At 47.9% G+C, this 19,356-nt stretch overlaps 1 protein-coding gene across 1 annotated transcript in view; it reads right to left on the reverse strand.

Moving 5' to 3' along the window:
- Positions 1-19,356, reverse strand: part of LOC140459562 (myoferlin-like) — a 124,347-nt gene that overhangs the window by 21,255 nt on the left and 83,736 nt on the right. The window contains exons 37-44 of the mRNA XM_072553808.1: positions 18,498-18,550; positions 17,297-17,353; positions 14,919-15,017; positions 12,737-12,865; positions 9,836-9,991; positions 6,947-7,038; positions 3,708-3,878; positions 2,678-2,826 (exon numbers count right to left, since the gene is read on the reverse strand). Of these exons, the coding sequence (XP_072409909.1) occupies positions 2,678-2,826; positions 3,708-3,878; positions 6,947-7,038; positions 9,836-9,991; positions 12,737-12,865; positions 14,919-15,017; positions 17,297-17,353; positions 18,498-18,550 (906 nt within the window). The remainder of the gene's footprint in view (positions 1-2,677; positions 2,827-3,707; positions 3,879-6,946; positions 7,039-9,835; positions 9,992-12,736; positions 12,866-14,918; positions 15,018-17,296; positions 17,354-18,497; positions 18,551-19,356) is intronic.

Here is a 19,356-nt window from a genome sequence, read left to right on the forward strand (position 1 = left end):
CTCTGGGCCCTTCCAATGCACACCAACAGTTGTGCCATCGCTGGACATGGCTTTCCGCGACAACATACATGTAAAACGTGGAGGCTGCCAGAGCAACCCTGAGTGAAATGGAAGACACATACCACCCCTGTTTGAAACACACTCCCAGAGAAAATGATCCCGTCCCCGAACAATTTTCCCCTCTGTCCAAGGAGAAATCTGTCGCTCAGTGAGACTTTTTAAAAAAAAGTAAGTCAAACAAAAACTCAAAGAACTGTCGATGCTGTAAATCAGAGACAGAAAATAGACGTGTCTGGAGATGCTCAGCAGGTCTGGCAGCATCTGTGGAGAGAAGTTAACTGAGTTCTGAGGAAGGATCACTTAACCTGAAACACAAAGTCAAATAAGAATTTGACCCATCACTTTGGCACCGATCAACAAAGATCTGAGTACACTTATCGACTCTTCCTTCTTAGCCCTGAAGGCTATGGCAATGTCGGTGGATATTTAAACACCGGTTCAATATTGCAAGAGTTTCTGACTTAACCACCTTTTCCTGAAGTGTCTTCCAGATATCTACTACACTCTGGGTGAAAACTCCTCTCCAACTCTCCTCTTAAGCCTACCATCTCCTACCTTCAATCTATGCCCCTCCTTACTGCTCCCTCTACTATTGGAAGAAATGTCATCTATGTCTCTCATAACCTTATACACCTCGATCAGGTCCCCTCTCAACCATTGCAGATCAAAGGAAAAATACCCCAGTCTATCCAAACTTCCCTCATGGCCAGAGCGCCCAGCCCAGTCAGCATCCAGGTAAATCTCCTTTGCACCTTCTCTGGTGCAATTACTCCGATAATGTGGTGACCAGAACTGCATGCACTACTCCAATTGTGGCTAAACCAACATTCTTCGATTTCATTTATTATTGTCCCATAGAGTCACAGAGTCACACAATATGCAAACAGACCTTTTGATCCAACCCGTCCATGCTGACCAGATATTCTAATCTAGTCCCACCTGCCAGCACCCGGCCCATATTCCTCCAAACCCTTCCTATTCATATACCCACACAGATGCCTTTTAAATGTTGCAATTGTACCAGCCTCCACCACTTCCTCTGGTAGCTCATTCCATACACGTACCACCCTCTGGGTGAAAAAGTTGCCCCTTAGATCTCTTTTATATCTTTCCCCTCTCACCCTAAACCTATGCCCTCTAGTTCTGGACTCTCCCACCCCAGGGAAAATTCCTTGTCTATTCACTCTATCCGCACCCCTCATGATTTTATAAACCTCTATAAGGTCACCCCTCAGCCTCTGATGCTCCAGGGAAAATAGCCCCAGCCTGATCAGCCTCTCCCTGTTGCTCAACCCACCAACCCTGGCAACATCCTTGTAAATCTTTTCTGAACCCTCTCAAGTTTCACATCATCCTTCCGATAGCAGGAAGACCAGAACTGAAGACGCTATTCTAAATATGGCCTCACCAATGTCCTGTACAGCTGCAACATGACCTCCCAACCTCTAGACTCAATGCACTGACTAATAAAGGCAAGCGTATCAAACGCCTTCTTCACTATCCTATCTACCTGTGACCCTACTTTCAAGGAGTTATGAACCTGCACTCCTTTTGGTCAGCAACACTCCCTAAGGCCCTACCATGATAACCTGATTTGTACCTTGGTACAGTGAAAAACTCTGTGTTGCGTGCGGTACAGACAGATCATACAAAACAAAGAATGATCGAACGGAGCGGGGAAAACAAAGTACAACTGCGAATTAGATGCACAAAAAGCAAGATCAATATTACATTTGAAATGTGAGAACTCTATGGTACATGTGTTTACACGTTTGTATCTTCTGTTTGACAGAAGAGGGTGGAAGAGAGTATAACGGGTGGGAGGGGTCTTTGATCATGTTGGCTGCCTTTCTGAAGCAGCGAGAAAGGTAGGTGGAGTCCGTGGATGGAAAGTGATGGACTGGGCTATGTTCACAACTCTCTGTAGTTTCTTACAGCCCTGGGCAGAGCTACTGCAGTACCAAGCTGGGATTGCATCTGGATAGGAAGCTTTCTATGGTATAACTCATGTCCAACTAACCAACTTGTTGGATGCCACTTTGGAGCAGGAACAGTTGTAGGCACTTCACTTCCAGATGCTTGTGAAGACTGGCGAGTGAGCAGTGTCTCACTTTAACAGTACCTAGGACTTATGGCTTTCTGTAATGCAGGGAGATAAGAGAAATTGGGATTGTTCGCCCGAGAGAAATTAAGGGCAGGAGGGATTCAATAATCAGAACCACGAATGAGAGAGTAAGTAAGGAGAAACGGTTTCTCGTGACAGGAGAGTAAGTAACGAGAGAACTCAGACTGGAGTTAACTGAAGGGAATCACAGAAGATAGGAGGAGAATTTGTTTTGAAAATGCAGCGGGAATGTGCTGCTTGAAAGGGCGGTGGAAGGATACTCTTTCAGACTGGAACAGGGCGAAGAGGGAAGAGTGAGCAAAACAAACGACTCTTTCAAGGTAACAGCAAGAGCACAATGGGCTGAATGAGCTCCCTCTGTGACGTCACATCCTGTCGGTCGAGATAAACCAGGAAGCCAGGAATCCACTCAACTCTGGGGTTACATGGTGTCAAAAGCCTTCAGCTAACAACAATACCCTGCTGTTTCCCCGTCCAGCCCACACTCCTTACCAAAGTCATCCAGAGAGAACTCCTTCTCGCCAATGGTTATCTTTTGCCCGTTGTTTCGAATGACAGGCAGGGCATAGTTCTTCATGGTGCTCAGGTTCTTCAGCAGCTCTATTGGGGTCAGCTGATCACGCCATTGTGTCGAGCCTGATCTGGGGTTGGGCAAGAAGACAGCACTGTCAAGTACAACCCCTTTCCTTCTCCTGAAATCGTTTTCGTGTACTTTACATTCCTTCCCTCTCCCCCAGGCTGCAGACAGTGACGTCAGACATCTCGGCTGCCTGGCGAAGGTCTCGCAAGGGACTGAGATGAAGCCACCGAGAACCACCTCCAGAGGACCGCTTACCTTCCTTCCCCCCCCCCTCTGCCTAGGCCGTCGCCTTGTTAGAATGACAGTGCTGCCCTCCCTCAGGACTAGCCCTCTAATAGTACAACGCTCCCTCAATACCACTCCTCCAAACATGATTTGGAGATGCCGGTGTTGGACTAGGGTGTACAAAGTAAAAAAACAATCACACACCATCAGGTTAGAGTCCAACAGGTTTAATTGGAAGCACTAGCTTTCGGAGTGCTGCTCCTTCGTCAGGTAGTTGTCACAACCACCTGGTGAAGGAGCAGTGCTCCGAAAGCTAGTGCTTCCAATTAAACCTGTTGGACTCCAATCTGGTGGTGTGTGATTTTTAACTTTGTACTCCTCCAACAGTGCAGCACTCCCTCTAGATGTCCCTTTCCGAGTGGAGCACACAGTTGTCCACAAATGCTTCCACAGCACCTTTTTTTAAGAGCTGGGAGGTGTTCCCAGGATCCTGGGACAGCTTTTATTCCTCAGTCAAAACCACAGGAAGAAACTATCCGGACAGTGTCACATTGCTGTCTATCAGAGCTCACTGTGAGCAAATTGGGTGCCACACTTCCGACAAAGCTAGTGATGAACGTTGCCAGTGGTTCACTGAGAGTTTTCAGACACTTACTGGGCCCTGAAAAGTGCCGAGTAAACATAAGCCTTTCTTTTTTATATAAAGTACCAGCTTACATGCAGTAGGTCCTGGGCAGGCCACAACGCGCTCCAAACCGTGACAGGTACCGGTTTTCCAAGTCGATCACCGTCTCTCCAATTTTGTCATCCTGGGAGATTAGATCGTAGTCGTACACAGACACCTTGAGATCTTTATTCAGCGGGACGGTGGCGTACAGCTGAAACATTCTGCAGAAAGAACCCACGATATCAGAAGGGGTTTCGCTTTCTCAAGCGGTGTCCTCCCTGTCTCGCTCCCGACACTCCCTGGAGCCCAACCCCAACAGCCTCTCTCCTGGCGTCCACCCCACACAACCAGCTGGTGTCTAGTGGGTTATTCCACAACGCAAGGCATCACACTCGAGTATGACTCTCATGGTAACACTCCAATGGACGCACAGATTCACAAATGCAGCCAAGCACACACAATCCCGCAAACATGCGTGTAACACTGTTAAAAGGGAGAGTAGCCCATGTTTGATTTTGTACAGGGTTCAGGTGCTACTCGCAGAGTTTGCACCACTACCTTTGCACGAGAGCTGTTCATTCAAAGATCTAACCAAGCTCCCGCCCAGAGAAAAGACACTCTGGCTTTAGGGAGAATATAGCAAAGGGAAGGTCATGGAGTTTTCACATCGGGGAAGAGGCCCTTTGGGCCATCGGGTCCTAATGGATGAACTAGATTAGACTCATTTGTGTTACCGAGTTCACACCAGCTCTCTGTACAACAATCTAGCTCTGTCCCACTCCCCTGTTCTCTGCCCACAGCCCTGCTTGAGACTGGGGAGCTCAGCACTAGAACCTTTCTTAAGAGAGAAACAAGTTGCCAAAGCTTTTCATCCCGCACTCACCAGGGCAAAACACAGGAGCAGCCAATTTCAATTACAACAATTTGTATGACAGCAGAAAAAAGTGCTGATTACTTGGATAGTCAATGGCTAGTTGGCTGAAGTGTTGCCATGGCATCAGTTCGAATTCTTTGTGGAGGTAATGAGCAAGTTAGACAAAGCAGACCTGGTGGACGTGGTCTATTGGATTTTCCAGAATGCCTCTGACAAGGTGCTGCACAGGACGCTGCTCAATAGGATAAGAGTCCAAGGTGTTAAGGCATGGATACTGGACTGGCTGACTGGCAGAAGGCAGAGGGTAGGTTTAAAAGGTCCTTTTCAGAATGGCAGTTGCCGACTAGTACAGTTCTGCAGGGGTCCATGTTCGGGCACAATCTGGATGAGGGAACTAAGGGCTCAGTTTGCAGATGCCACAAAAATCGGTGGAGGGTCAGGTAGTACTGAGGAAGTGGGAGGCTGCAGAAGGACCTGCACAGCCTAGAAGAGTGAGTGAAGGAGTGACAGATGGAATACAACGTGGGAAAGTGTGAGATAATGGACTTTGGTCGGAAGAACAGAGGCAAAGACTATTTTCTAAATGGGGAAATGGCTTGGGAAATCTGAAACTCAAATGGACTGAACAGTCCTAGTTCAGGATTCTCTGAAGGTTAACATCCAGGTTCATTTAGTGGTTAGGAAAACAAATGCAGCATTAGCAATCATATTGAGAGGGCTAGAATACAAGAGCAGGGATGTACTGCTGAGACAATATCAGGCTTGGGACAGACCGCATTTGGAATAATGTGAGCAGCTTTGGGCCTGCATCAAAGGAAGGATGTACTGGCCTTAGACGGGGGTCCAGGCAAGATTTACATCCAAGGGATGAAAGGCTTGGCAGATGAGAAGCGGGTGAAGACTCCGGGTTTATACTTGATGGAGCTTAGAAGGATGAGGGGGGGGGATCACATTGAAACCTAGAGAGTATTGACAGGCTTAGAAGATAGTGTGGACATGGGAGGTGTTTCCACTAGTTCAGCACAGCCTCAAAGTGACCCTTTCGAACTGGGATAAGATGACATTTCTTCAGCCAGTGGTGAAACTGTGGAACTCATTGCGGCAAAGGGCTGTGCAGGCCAAGCCATTCTGTCTAGTTAAGACAGAGACAGATTGGCTCTTGATTGGTGAGGGGATCCAGGGTTACAGGCAGAAGTCAGGAGAATGGATTTGAGAAACCTCTCAATTGTGATCAAACGTTGGAGCTGACTCAATGGACCGAATGGCCTCATTCTGCTTTTCCATCTTACCGTTATATGGAGCTTAATGGTTCCCAAGTATCTGACTAATTGAGAAAAGGTCCAAGGCTTGACATTTTCCTTTTGTTTACAGGGAAGGGGCACGAACATGTGTCAATTCTAGCCAGTGTAAATGAGCCACATCAGGAGCTCAAGTGAGTTTCCTACATTGGTTCCTTGGGGCAACTGTTCATGCATTCAGAATTGCTCAGCAAGTGCTGTCCAAACACAACATCGTTTCTCAAAGTAGATGTTTTGCGTTTTACAAATACAGACAAGTGTAGAATCCCTATAGCGTGGAAGCAGGCCATCCGGCCCATCGAGTCCACACCGACCCTCTGAAGAGCATCTCACCCAAACCTATTCCTCGACCCTACGCCTGTAACCCCACATTTCCCGTGGCTAATCTACCTAGCCTGCACATCCCTGGGCACTAGGGGACAATTTAGCACGGTCAATCCACCCTAACCTGTACATCTTTGGACTGTGGGAGCAAATCCGCAGCATCTGGAGGAAACCCACAGGGAGAATGTGCAAACTCCACACAGAGAGTCGCCCAAGGTGGGAATCGAACCTGAGCCCTGTGAGGCAGCAGTTCTAACCACTGAGCCACCGTGCCACCCGTATGGTCTGTACTCTAGCTTAAACAACTGAAGAAACGTGTTGTATGATTCAATCGGCCAGTTGTGGGAACGTACTGCCGACCTATGAAATGGGGCATTTTTGCATTTGACCGAATGAGTGCAAGAGGAATTACTTCAGTAATGCGACCTCTTAGCTGTTATGAGGACAGGAGGGCAGAGTGATCGAGAGTCTTCAAATGTGGCACATCAGCAAGGCAAATCAGCCTTGGATGATTGTAAAACCAGCCGTTTGCCCTACTGATAACTTGGTTTTCGCTTGTCGCTGGACACCCAAATGTCACACGGTAATGCAAAGCCATGGCAGACCCCAAATATATCCATGACAGAGCGAACAATCTTCTGTTCATTGTACTTGAATAATATTGTTAGACTACAGGTGAAGACTGCTCAGAGTGCACGAGGACCTGTTACAAGATTGGGAAAGGAATTGGCCAATAATAGAAAGAATGGTTCCATCATGTATAGCTTTAAATGCAAAGCAAAACAGAACTTACTTGCCAAAGACAGGGTTGAGATTATTAGGAATGTAATGCTCACGATCATCGATGGTCTCCTTGCCCAGCGAGACTTTGATGTAAGGATCACACTAGCAAAAGAAGAACAAGAGGTCAGTGAGCGTGCAAACATGTTTGATGAGCTACTCTTTGCTGAGAGCCCTCTCCCTCTTTGGAGCTCCCTCAGTCTGCAAATATGAAACGAGTACTCCATTCGATTCAACTCTTGCGGCCTTGTGCCCTGAGGGGTGCTTCATGGAAAAACAAAATTTGACGCTGAACTGAAACAAGCTGAGTCAAGTGTCTTAAAGGAAGAGAAAGTGGGGACGGGGTTTACGGAGGGAAATCAAGAGTTTGGCGCGCCTTGGCAGCTAAAGGTGCAGTCCCCAGCTGGTGATATGATACAAGAACAGGATCGGGGTCGAGAAACTATCTTAGGGTAAGCCAACATGGAGCAGGTGCAAAGGGCCACTCTTTTACTCAAAGTCCAATGGGTGGATCAGAGTAGGAGACAAGTTCACCTGGATCCAAGACCTACCTGACTCAGGAGTGATGGATGGCTACGCTTGATCGGTAATGAATGCAAAATTGCAACCGCTCCCCCCCCCCCCCCCCACCTCTGGAACACCCTTTGTCCCAGTGAGAACAAAGTTCACCGAGCCAAGGGGGTGCCAAGATCCAGGGGCTAACTGTAACCTGACTCATCCTTGGAAAACTGAGAGGGATTGGAGGAAATCCTGGACTTGATATTGGACTCCATGGATCAGGTAAACAGGAAGGAGAAAGGAACAGAAACAGAAATTGCTGGAGAAGTTCAGCAAGCGTGGCAGCATCTGTCGAGAGAAAGCAGAGTTTACATTCCAAGTCCTTTCTCCGGAACTGATGGTCGCTAGGAAAATGCTGCAGATAGGGGATGGGGGGCGGGGGGCTTCCCTGCATGGATAGCATTGTCAGAATAGATGTGAAGGGTTGAAGAAATTGGGAAAAGGGCAAGGAGTCCTGAAAGGATGCAGGGTGTGGAGTTGCACAGTCCGGGTAACTGTGGGAGATGGAGGGTTTGTAATGGTTATCAATGAGCAGCCCATCGCCAGAAATGGAAACAGAGATGTCAAGGAATGAGGAGTCAGAGGTGGATCAGGTGAAGGGTGACAGTAGGGTGCAGTTTGGAAGTGAAAGTGATAGATTATCCCAGTTGTGAACAAGAGAAGGATACTGTTGATGTACTGCAGAGAGAGTTGTGGGATTGGGACAAGGAATGTTTCACATACCCCACAAAGAGATAGACATAACGGGGTTCCACGCTGGTACCCAGGACCACACTTTTGGACTGAAGTAAATGAGAGGAGTTACAGGAGAAGCTGTTCAAAATGAGGACAGGCTTTGCCAGGTGGGGGGAGGGTGGTGGTGAATGGGGTCAGTTCAGGCCTTCTTTCCAGTAAGAAGCAGAGAGCCCTGAGACCACCCTGATGGGGTTGGACATAGAGTCATAGAGCTGTACAGCACGGAAACAGACCCTTTGGTCCAACTCGTCCATGCCGACCAGATATCCTAAACTAATCTAGTCCCATTTGCCAGCACTTGGCCCATAATCCCTCTCAACCCTTCCTATTCATATACCCATTCATATATATGTCATTGTACCAGCCTCCACCACTTCCTCTGGCAGCTCATTCCATACACGCACCACCCTCTGTGTGAAAAAGTTGCCCTTTAACTCCCCTTTATATCTTTCCCCTCTCACCTTAAATCTTTGCTCTCTTGTTTCCCCCACCTCAGAGAAAATACCTCATCTATTTACCCTATCTGTGCCCCTCGTGATTTTATAAACCTGTATAAGGTCACCCCTTGGCCTCCGACACTCCAGGGAAAACAGCCCCAGCCTGTTCAGCCTCTCCCTATAGCTCAAACCCTCCAACCCTTGTAAATCTTTTTTGAGCCCTTTCAAGTTTCACAACATCCTTCCTATAGCAGGGAGGCCAGAATTGCACACAGTACTCCATGTCAAGGAAGAAAGGAATATTGGGTTAGATGAGAAAGAGCAGAGGCGGCTTGATTGGAGCAAGATTGGTTTCTGATCATCTGTCATTTCATCTCTCATCTCGCTTCCCCTCCGTCTTTGAGCTCCTGCAACGTTCCAATGCAGCTCAACTCAACGTTAAAAAAAAGCACTTTAATTTTCGATTAAGCACCAAGTTTATTTCACATCACAGCATGGGGCCAATTTTCTTTCCTTTCCTTGACGTTTTTGGGTCTCATTCTCGTCTTTGCATCTGGGGTCTTGTCATTCTCACACCTCCGCAAGACACATCTTTTGTCTCGGGGACTGTCCCATTCCCACTCTTTTTACCCTTCCATGGGCATCCTTTTGCCAATTACTATCTCCTGAATTCCACACGATCATAAACCTCCCTCCTGTCCCCAAGTATTACTATTTGCTCAAAATATTTCTCAGTTCCAAGGAAAAGTCATCGAGCTGAACTATTAACTGGGCACCTCTGTCCCCATGGATGCTGCCAGATCCATTGAGCATTGCCAGCATTTTATACGTCTGGTATCGGTGGGATAAATGGTTTGGCTCTGGGCTGCAAATTCAGCAGAGGAGGCCACTCAGCCCGATCAAAGTGCTGGTCAGTCAGTTCCCACTGTCCAGTGTTTTCAACAGAACCCTCGGTTCTTCAAATAGCTGTTCAATTCCCCCTTGGAAAGTTGCAATCGAACCTGTCTCCAGCACCCTTAAAGGCAGTGGATTCCAGATCACAGCAGCTCAGTGTGGACAAGGTAACCCGCATAAAATGCCGGCCAGCGTTCTCCCGCTTTCTGTAAGATCAGCCACACCCATTGTGAATTGGTCATATGTTATCTCTGTGTGTGGAGAAGGCCAATACGTACTGTCCCGGAGCGATCCTTCGGCTGGAGGCTGAGCGCGCGGACAATGTAAACTCTGACTAAACAGATCTGCGGCTCGCTCCAGGGCAGCTGGCGGAACTGTGGAGGGGGCACAGGCTTCGCTGGGTCTTCTGGCAGAGGGTAGATCCGAAACGAACCCTGAAGGAGCAACACAACCGAACTGTGAACGAGGGCAGAATAAAATCGCGACAGAGAAACACGTAAAAATTCCCAAAGGCTGTCTGGGATTAAACAAAACACGACCGTTCGGACAATCGAGCGACTCTACCCCTGACGCAGAATCGAACAATCTGAAACCACCCTGCGAATTCAAAATTCACGAGTAATCTTTGGGTCTCAGTCTTTCGTCAGTTGAAGCTGTGTCCCTTGGCTTTTGACCCTTTAACACAGCAAACAGTCCCTCCTATTTCCTCCACTGTAAGCCCATTCCCTCAGTCAAATCGTCCCCTCTGCTGCAGGAGAACCATCCCAACATCCCTGGTCCACATCCGTGACTGTAGTCTCTCCAGTGTCATCACAGCGTCCACATCTTCCATGAAGGTGTGGGGCCCAGAACTGGATTGATTCAGCCTTGAGGCTGAACAGGTACTTGGCGCAGTCAGCTTATAAAGGAAATTTCACCCATTTGCATTTCCCCCCCACAGAATTTCTGATAGCAAGTTCAAGTGATCCCCTTGAGGTATATACAGGAAGCCCTGATGGTCTGGGATGAGGTTAACAGTCATTATCAGCAGCAGAATAGGCAGAATCCAACAGAAGGATGCCTGGGATCAGTGTGGGACACTAACACCGAATTAGTTCCCTTGGGCACACCCGTTGTTTGGCCACACCAACCAATCGGAGCGGAGTTAAACCAAACTAGAGCAGGAAATGAAAGCAGTCTCTGGGGCGGTGGCTACAAAGGGTAGGCGATGGCCTTGTGGAATTATCACTAGACTATTAACCAAGTAATGCTCTGGGGACCTGGGTTCAAATCTTGCTGCGACAGATCATGGAACCTGAATTCAATAAGAAGGTGTCTAATGATGACCATGAATCAATGGTCAGAAAAAACCCCATCTGGTTCACTAATGTCCCTGAGGGAAGGAGATCTGCCATCCTTACCTGATCTGGCCTGGACGCGACTCAGCAATGCGGCTGACTGTTAACGGTTAATGGGGGATGGGGAGCAAATGTCAGCCGAGACAATGAATGAGATAAAATAATGACCTCACCCACATCCTGAACTGGCACCAAGAGACCATTCAAACACAAGTGGAACGTGACTGGTTTATCATGTTTGGCCAGATCGCTCTGTGTTGTTTAAAGGGGGTTGGAAAGAGGAGAAAGAAACGTTGTCACCGCTATGGTTCATGCCCACATGACGGCACCAAAAAGCCGCTGCTTACGCTGACAGCAAGGTCCAAGGTGCCACATTGTTTTCAGAGTGTGGAGCACTACCCACTGTGTACGAGGCTGATCAGAACGCCTGGATGACTTCCAGAGATTCGGAGGCCAGGAGCAGGAGGATGCACCAAATTATTCAAGGGAAGGCTGTCACCCCAATGACCCTCTGAGAGTTTGCGGCATACCCAACCTCTGATGTTCCCGTCTCTCGGGGCTGAAGCCACAGAAATGTTCCACAATTTCGCACTGCAGTGCGGAAATGATGGGAAAAACGTTGGACAGCACTGACAAGAGTACTCAGCAGGGACAAGCTTTTCCAGCGCTAACTCCATCGCTAACTCCAGCCAGTCAGGACAGGCTGTTACAAAGACTGAACAAATTCAGAAGGAGAGGGAGGCTTTTTAAAAAAATATACTGACTGCCTCACTCCATTTTCGCTGGGGGTCTTTCACATACAGCATGTCTGGAGGCAAACTGGGTTACAGAGGGTTACCCCAACACTCTATTTAATGTGAAATTGTCAGCAGGTCTCCCCCTGTGGTGATGTACTGCAATTTGACGTTGTTGAAAGAACCCAGTCAACCGACTCAAAGGCCTGTTCACAGAGAATTGGCTTTTGCAGTCTGCTGAAGCACTTTTGACAGCTTTAACAAAGGAACTATGGCAGCTAATTCATGCCCAAGAAAGGTCTCCGAGCTGCAGTGAGTTAATGACATGACAATCTGTCTCTGTGGTGCCAATCGAGGGATGCATGTATTGGGTGGGAGCTCTCCTTCAAAGTAACAGTACCCCCAGCTTGGATTCTGGATTGGATATCGCCGCAGACTGAGAGAGCTACCTACTGAGGCATGGCTGAGCCCAGGAGGTCAGCGGGGCTCCCCGATACTAGAAATATAGCAGAACCGAGTTGTGGTTATGAGCCAATCTCAAGCAGCAATCTTTTTACATTATTCATTCACAGGATGAGTGTGCTGCTGGCTATTTATTGCCCGTCCCGGGGGCCAGTTAAGAATCAGCCACACTTCAACACGGAATCCCCACAGTGTGGCATGAGGCCTTTCAGCCCATTAAGTGAACACCGACCCTCTGATAGTATCCGACCCAGACCCAACCGTATCCCCATGAGCGGGTACTTCCACCCTAACCTGCACGTCTTTGGACAGTGGGAGGAAACCAGAGCACCTGGAGGAAACCCACGCAGACACGGGAGCAATGAGCAACTCCACTCGGATAGTTGCCTTAGGGTGGAATCGAACCGGGTCCCTGGCGCTGTGAGGCAGTGGTATTAACCACTGAGCCATCGTGCCACCCTCAGAATGTTAACCTGAGGTCCTGGATTGCTCGTCTAGTTACAATTACACAACCACGCTCCCCCAGAGCACAGGCAGTTAAAAGCACGACAACCAGTTGAAATCATGTGAAGTCAGACAGAATGGAAGACCCAAGAAAATCTCTTGAACTGTCAACTGTGTGCCAAATAACTCCTTTGTTCATTACCTTAAATTCGCCTACAACCATTGGATCCTCGATATCCCCGTACACTTTCCCCCGGTACAGTTTGAAGGTGTGGCAGAAATCCTGCAGCCCCTTAAACTGAGGTACATCTTCCAGGGGACACGGGTAAATCTGTACAAGTACAGGAGACGGAGTAGGGGGGGGGGGGACAGCAAGGAGAAAGAGGCAGAGAAAGAGCGAGGTGGAGTGCGATGGGGTGGAAGAGTTAGAGAGGTGGACAAAGCAGACAGAGAGAGAGAGAAGCAAATCGAAAGGTGGAGAGAAAGACAGATAGGTGGGGCAGAGAAAGTGAGCAGAGGTCAGAGAGAGAAAAAACATCACTGTGAGCAACTCTAACAACCTCGGATAGCCCTTACCATGGGGTGAGGGGCAACGATATACACACAGTTGCTGGGAAATCGCAAGAAAAGTGTCACTGCAGCACCAAAGGGGAAATGCTTCATAGTTCAATGAGCTGCCCGATCAGAATGTTTACCGCACAGGAGGCAGCCATTTGGTCCATCATGTGTGTACTGGCTCTCGGTTAGACCTCAATTCTAATCCCAAACCTCCATCTTTGCCCTGCAGGTTGGTGGTTTTACAATTCCTCAGAGAGTTCTTTCATGCTCTCGTGAATTAAAACTGCTTCCAGTACGCTCTGGCAAGTGCGTTCCAGGCTGTCGTACCAAACTCTGAGCTCTGGGAGCTCTCAGGAAATGGGTTGGCATATCATTTCTACGTCCGCCACTTCAATGCTTCCCGGTGCATTAATCATTTGAATCCCCAAAATAAGTGACGAGTGAAATGAAAATTTCGCCCAGATAAAGAGACACAACTGTTGCAGCTTCTTATACTCATGATTCGGCGGGGCGGTGTGGACTTGTTGGGCCGAAGGGCCTGTTTCCACACTGTTAGTAATCTAATCTAATCACCAGTCACCTTTCACAAATAAAAACAAGCTAGCCTCTAGTTTACCTCAAAATCAAGGTCAAACTCTTTAAAAAAAAATCTAAGCCGAGTCAAATTTACATTTTATAGCAATCTTATTTGAGAATCATTATTCTAAAGTAATATCAAAGTGCAAATATCTATTAATCTCAGTTATGAAAATGCATGTTATGTCAATGCTTGGTAAATGGGTCGATTTTTAAAGAAATGTGAAGCATTGCAACTAGCTTCTGATATTAAACTTTCCATGGTCTTAGGTTTCACAATGGATGTAAATGATGTAAAGTTTTACAGCCACACTGAGACAACAATAAGGTCAAACGATATATTCATTAAAGATTTATAACCAATCGCAGCAGCATGTGCCTCTGAATAACAGTGACTCCTGCGAGTGGTTTTATATCTGGAGCGGTGAAATCAGTGTCAAATCTGAATTCGTTTGGGAACGGATTCACGGATGGTGATTTTCTGTCATTGAAGTTAGAATGAATGTGAATGCGTGTGAAGAAAGAGAGAGATTGAGAGGATGAAAGGGAGAGAGGAGAGAGAAAGTGTATGAGAGGACATGACAGTAAGTAACAATGATTGTGTGTGCATGAGAATGGGACTGCGTGTGAGAGTGACTGCGCATGCGAGTGATTGTGTGCATCACTGAGTGTGATTCGGTGTGTAAGAGTGATTGTGAATGCATGATTGGGTGTATGAAAGTCACAATGTATGAATGACTATGGATATGAAAGTGATTGTACCTGTGTGTGTGCGCATTAATTAACACAGACTGTGCACATTTTTGAATGATTGTGTTAGAGCGTGTGTGTGTGTGTGTGTGTGAGAGAGAGAGAGAGAGAGAGAGAGAGAGCGAGAGAGATTGTGTGTAGAATACCCCATACACACCCTCTCTTACAGCCTTCCCTCGCTCCAGCTACCCTTTTCACCCCTCCTGTCCCCCATTCTATTCACAGTGATTTTCCTATCACGGCACATCAGCTGAAACAATCTTGTTGCCATTTATTACAGAAGGAGGGAAATGTCGGTGACAAGAACGCAGGGGGGATTTGAAATCAAGGATGCAGCCTTGAAAATTGAGGTGACACTGCACTGGGAAATCAAGGAACGGTTGTTCAAGCACAGGGCAAGGAGGCTGGCTGGTGAAGGGGCACAGGCCGCAGAAACATCACAAACGATTGCAAATCATCACGGGCATGGAGTTACCCAGAGAGTGGAAAAGCCCTATTACCTTGATTGTGTCATACCCTTGCAACAGATAGTCTGTGTAATCATCATGCTCCCCTGACGAGGCATAGAACTTACACCACCAGTCAATGGTGTCATCTTCCTTGAAAGAGAAAGCAAACAGAAAAACGTTATCGTTCCTGGATTCGTGGCAAACACGCCCCAAAGATGGGTGTCAGGAGCCAATGCTGTTAGCTTCCATCCTCTGGGAATCCTGGGTCGCAGGAGGAAGCCATTCAGACCACTGTGCCTATGGAAAGCATCATCTAATTTCATACCACCCCTCCCACAGCCCTGCAATTTTTTCCATTCCCCTTTATTTCCCCTTTTCCCCAATGAACCTGTTTCCACCATCCTTTCAGGCAGCTCACTGCATTAAAAAGATACCAACTAGGGTCGGGAGGAAAGGCTAGTCAGTCTGTTCCACCATCCAGTAAGACCATGGCTGATCTGTCAGTGTTTCAAATTCCACATTCCCCTCCAACCCCACCGATAAGCTTATTCACAACGTCTCACAATGGCAGATGAATGAACAAATATTTTCTTCTGGTGATACAGGTACAATCATTAGAGATGACCTTCATTCAAGAGATCAGGACGTAGAATTGGTTTGAGTGGAGATGAGGGATTTGGGCGGTAAGATGTCACAAGTGCCACAAGGATCAGTGCTGGGCCCTTTACTTTTTGTCATTTACATAAATGATTTGGATGTGAGCATAAGAGATACAGTTAGTAAGTTTGCAGATGACACCAAAGTTGGAGGTGTAGTGGACAACGAAGAAGGTTACCTCAGATTACAACAGGATCTGGATCAGATTTGGTCAATGAGCTGAGGAGTGGCAGATGGAGTTTAATTCAGATAAATGCGAGGTGCTGCATTTTGGGAAAGCAAATCTTAGCAGGACTTATCCACTTAATGGTAAGGTCCTAGGGAGTGTTGCTGAACAAAGAGACCTTGGAGAGCAGGTTCGTAGCTCCTTGAAAGTGGAGTCACAGGTAGATAGGATAGTGAAGAAGGCGTTTCCTTTATTGGTCAGAGTATTGAGTACAGGAGTTGGGAGGTCATGTTGCGGCTGGACAGGACATTGGTTAGGCCACTGTTGGAATATTGCCTGTAATTCTGGTCTCCTTCCTATCGGAAAGATGTTGTGAAACTTGAAAGAGTTCAGAAAAGATTGACAAGGATGTTGGAGGGTTGGAGGATTTGAACTATAGGGAGAGGCTGAACAGGCTGGGGCTGTTTTCCCTGGAGCATCGGAGGCTGAGGGATGATCTTATAGAGGTTTACAAAATTATGAAGGGCATGGATAGGATAAATAGGCAAAGTCTTTTCCCTGGGGTCAGGGAGTCCAGAACGAGAGGGCATAGGTTTAGGGTGAGAGGGGAAAGATATAAAAGAGACCTAAGGGGCAATTCTTTCACACAGAGGGTGGTACGTGTATGGAATGAGCTGCCAGAGGAAGTGGTGGAGGCTGGTACAATTGCAACATTTAAGAGGCATTTGGATGGGTATATGAATAGGAAGGGTTTGGAGGGATATGGGCTGGGTGCTGGCAGGTGGGACTAGATTGGGTTGGGATATCGGGGTCAGCATGGACAGGTTGGACCGAAGGGTCTGTTTCCGTGCTGCACATCTCTATGGCTCTAAGTGGGAGCAGCCGATAGGCCCCACAACAGTAACCACAATGTGGGACAAAGTACATATGGTGCAATACTGGACGCTTGTGATAAAGGGACACCCCAATCAAATGTCCCAACATCAGCTGCTCAAAGGAAAACAGTCCTGGCTTCTGCCACATTTCCGTCTAAGTTGGTTTTCTGAGGGGAAACAGCGCTGTCGTAAACAAAGGCACCTGAGACAGCATTTTCCAAACCTACAACCTCTGTCTTCTTGATGGACAAAGGAGGCAGATGCATGCGAAAACCACTCCGTGTAAATTCCCCTCCAAGTTACACACCTTCCTGTCTTGGAAAAATATCAACGTTCCTTCAGTGTGACCGGGTCAAAATCCTCGAGGTCCCTCCCTCTGGGCGCTGTGTGGGGGTCCCTACACCACACGGAGTGCAGTGATTCAAGAAGGTAGCTCACCCCCACCTTCTCACAGGAGCAAATATGGGATGTGCAGTCACGGTTCGAATGTATGGTTTCTCACCTTAGCTATTCTGAGTAAAGAGCCCAAACTAGTTTGCTGACAGGATTCTCAAAATGACTGAGAATTATTTCTGCATCCAAGTGCTTCCCATACTCCTGGGAACGCAGCAGGATCTGCAGAGGAAGCCTGGAGTCTGCACAGATTCCAGGAACAACAGGACAGAAAAATGTTTCTGCTGGCTCAGAGCTGAGATACAACCGTGACGAAACAATGCCCCGTCACAACTCACGAGCAGCCCTTCTGTGGCTTCCTGTTCTGATTTCGGAGCATCCTCTGCAGCTGTACTCTGAAAGACAACAAATTTCACCTCATCAGATTTACAATTATTCTGTCCATCAAACACTCCCAGGGCTGGGACAGCACGGGGTTAGATACAGAGTAAAGCTCTCTCTACACAGTCCCCCCATCAAACACTCCCAGGGCTGGGACAGCACAGGGTTAGATACAGAGTAAAGCTCTCTCTACACTGTCCCCCCATCAAACACTCCCAGGGTTGGGACAGCACGGGGTTAGATACAGAGTAAAGCTCTCTCTACACTGTCCCCCCATCAAACACTCCCAGGGCTGGGACAGCACGGGGTTAGATACAGAGTAAAGCTCTCTCTACACTGTCCCCCCATCAAACACTCCCAGGGCTGGGACAGCACGGGGTTAGATACAGAGTAAAGCTCTCTCTACACTGTCCCCCCATCAAACACTCCCAGGGCTGGGACAGCACGGGGTTAGATACAGAGTAAAGCTCCCTCTACACTGTCCCCCCATCAAACACTCCCAGGACAGGGACAGCACAGGGTTAGATACAGAGTAAAGCTCTCTCTACACTGTCCCACCATCCAACACTCCCAGGCCAGGGACAGCACGGGGTTACATACAGATTAAAGCTCTCTCTACGCTGTCCCACCATCCAACACTCCCAGGACAGGGACAGCACGGGGTTAGATACAGAGTAAAGCTCTCTCCACACTATCCCCCATCAAACACTCCCAGGACAAGGACAGCACGGGGTTAGATACAGCGTAAAGCTCTCTCCACACTATCCCCCATCAAACACTCCCAGGACAGAGACAGTATCACCTATTCAAGTTACTACAGACACCACAATTTGTGATTTCAATCCTCTCTCATGACTTAGGATGCAACACCTGCTGATCCCAAAGGCTGTGAAAATCCCATTGGATCACATCTGAACAATTCAGCTGCGAGATGTTGGTACACGGGAATGCATTATGGGATGTGCATGTTCAGAACTGGAAATGGGATGGGTGTGCTGGAGGAGGATCTGAAATTATTCTCGAAATTACTGTCAAAATAACTCGGAACTACTGGACTTCCTGCCTTCCATTTCACTGCTGTGCCTCACCACTGACGTAACTAGCGCCCCCCCCCCCCCACCCCCGCACTTGCTGGTTATTTTGTAGAAATGATCTTACCTCAATGTTGGGTGTTTCCACATGAAAACTCTTGTTTGACATCATTGCGACATCTGTGGGGTGAGAAAAAGAGAGATTTGAATGAAGAAGATGCAAAAGCATTGGTTTCAGTTACGTTTGGAGGACAGTAAAACCTGGCCTCCTTCTGAGTGGTAACCCCCAATGGGTCTTTGGGGAACTGCAAGGTCCTAAGCTTCCATGGTGTCTTGTTGGGACCCCACCACCAGAGATATATTCCTCTCCCAACCCCTATCAGCATTCCGGAAAGAGCCATTCCCTTGTCAGATCCACACCCCACTACTGGCATCTTTCCCTGCTACCACATGAAGTGCAAAACCTGCGCCCATACCATTCCCCTCACCTGGGTCCAAGGCCCAAAGGGATCCTTCCACATCAGTCAGAAATTTACCTGTCCCTCCACCAATGTCATCTACTGCATCCGCTGTATCCGGTGTGGTCTCCTCTACAGTGGGGAGACAGGATGCCTTCTTGTGGATCGTTTCAGGGAACATCTCTGGGACACCTGCACCTACCAACCCCACTACCCCATGGCTGAACACTTCAACTACCCCTCCCACTCTGGCAAGGACATGCAGGTCCTGGGCCTCCTCCATCGCCAAACCGTTACCACCCGACACCGGAGAAAGAATGCCTCATATTACACCTTGGGACCCTGCAACCATATAGGATAAATGTGGATTTCAACAGCTTTCTCATTTCCCCTCCCCCCACAATGTCCTAGTCCCAAGCCTCCAATTCAGCACCGCCCTCCAGACCCGTCCATCACTCCCCCTCTGACCTATCACCTTCTCCCTCACATTCATCCACCCTATCGTTTTCTCAACTACTTTCTTCCCAA

This window comes from Chiloscyllium punctatum, chromosome 35 (assembly GCF_047496795.1).
Source record: "Chiloscyllium punctatum isolate Juve2018m chromosome 35, sChiPun1.3, whole genome shotgun sequence".
Classification (NCBI taxonomy): domain Eukaryota; kingdom Metazoa; phylum Chordata; class Chondrichthyes; order Orectolobiformes; family Hemiscylliidae; genus Chiloscyllium; species Chiloscyllium punctatum.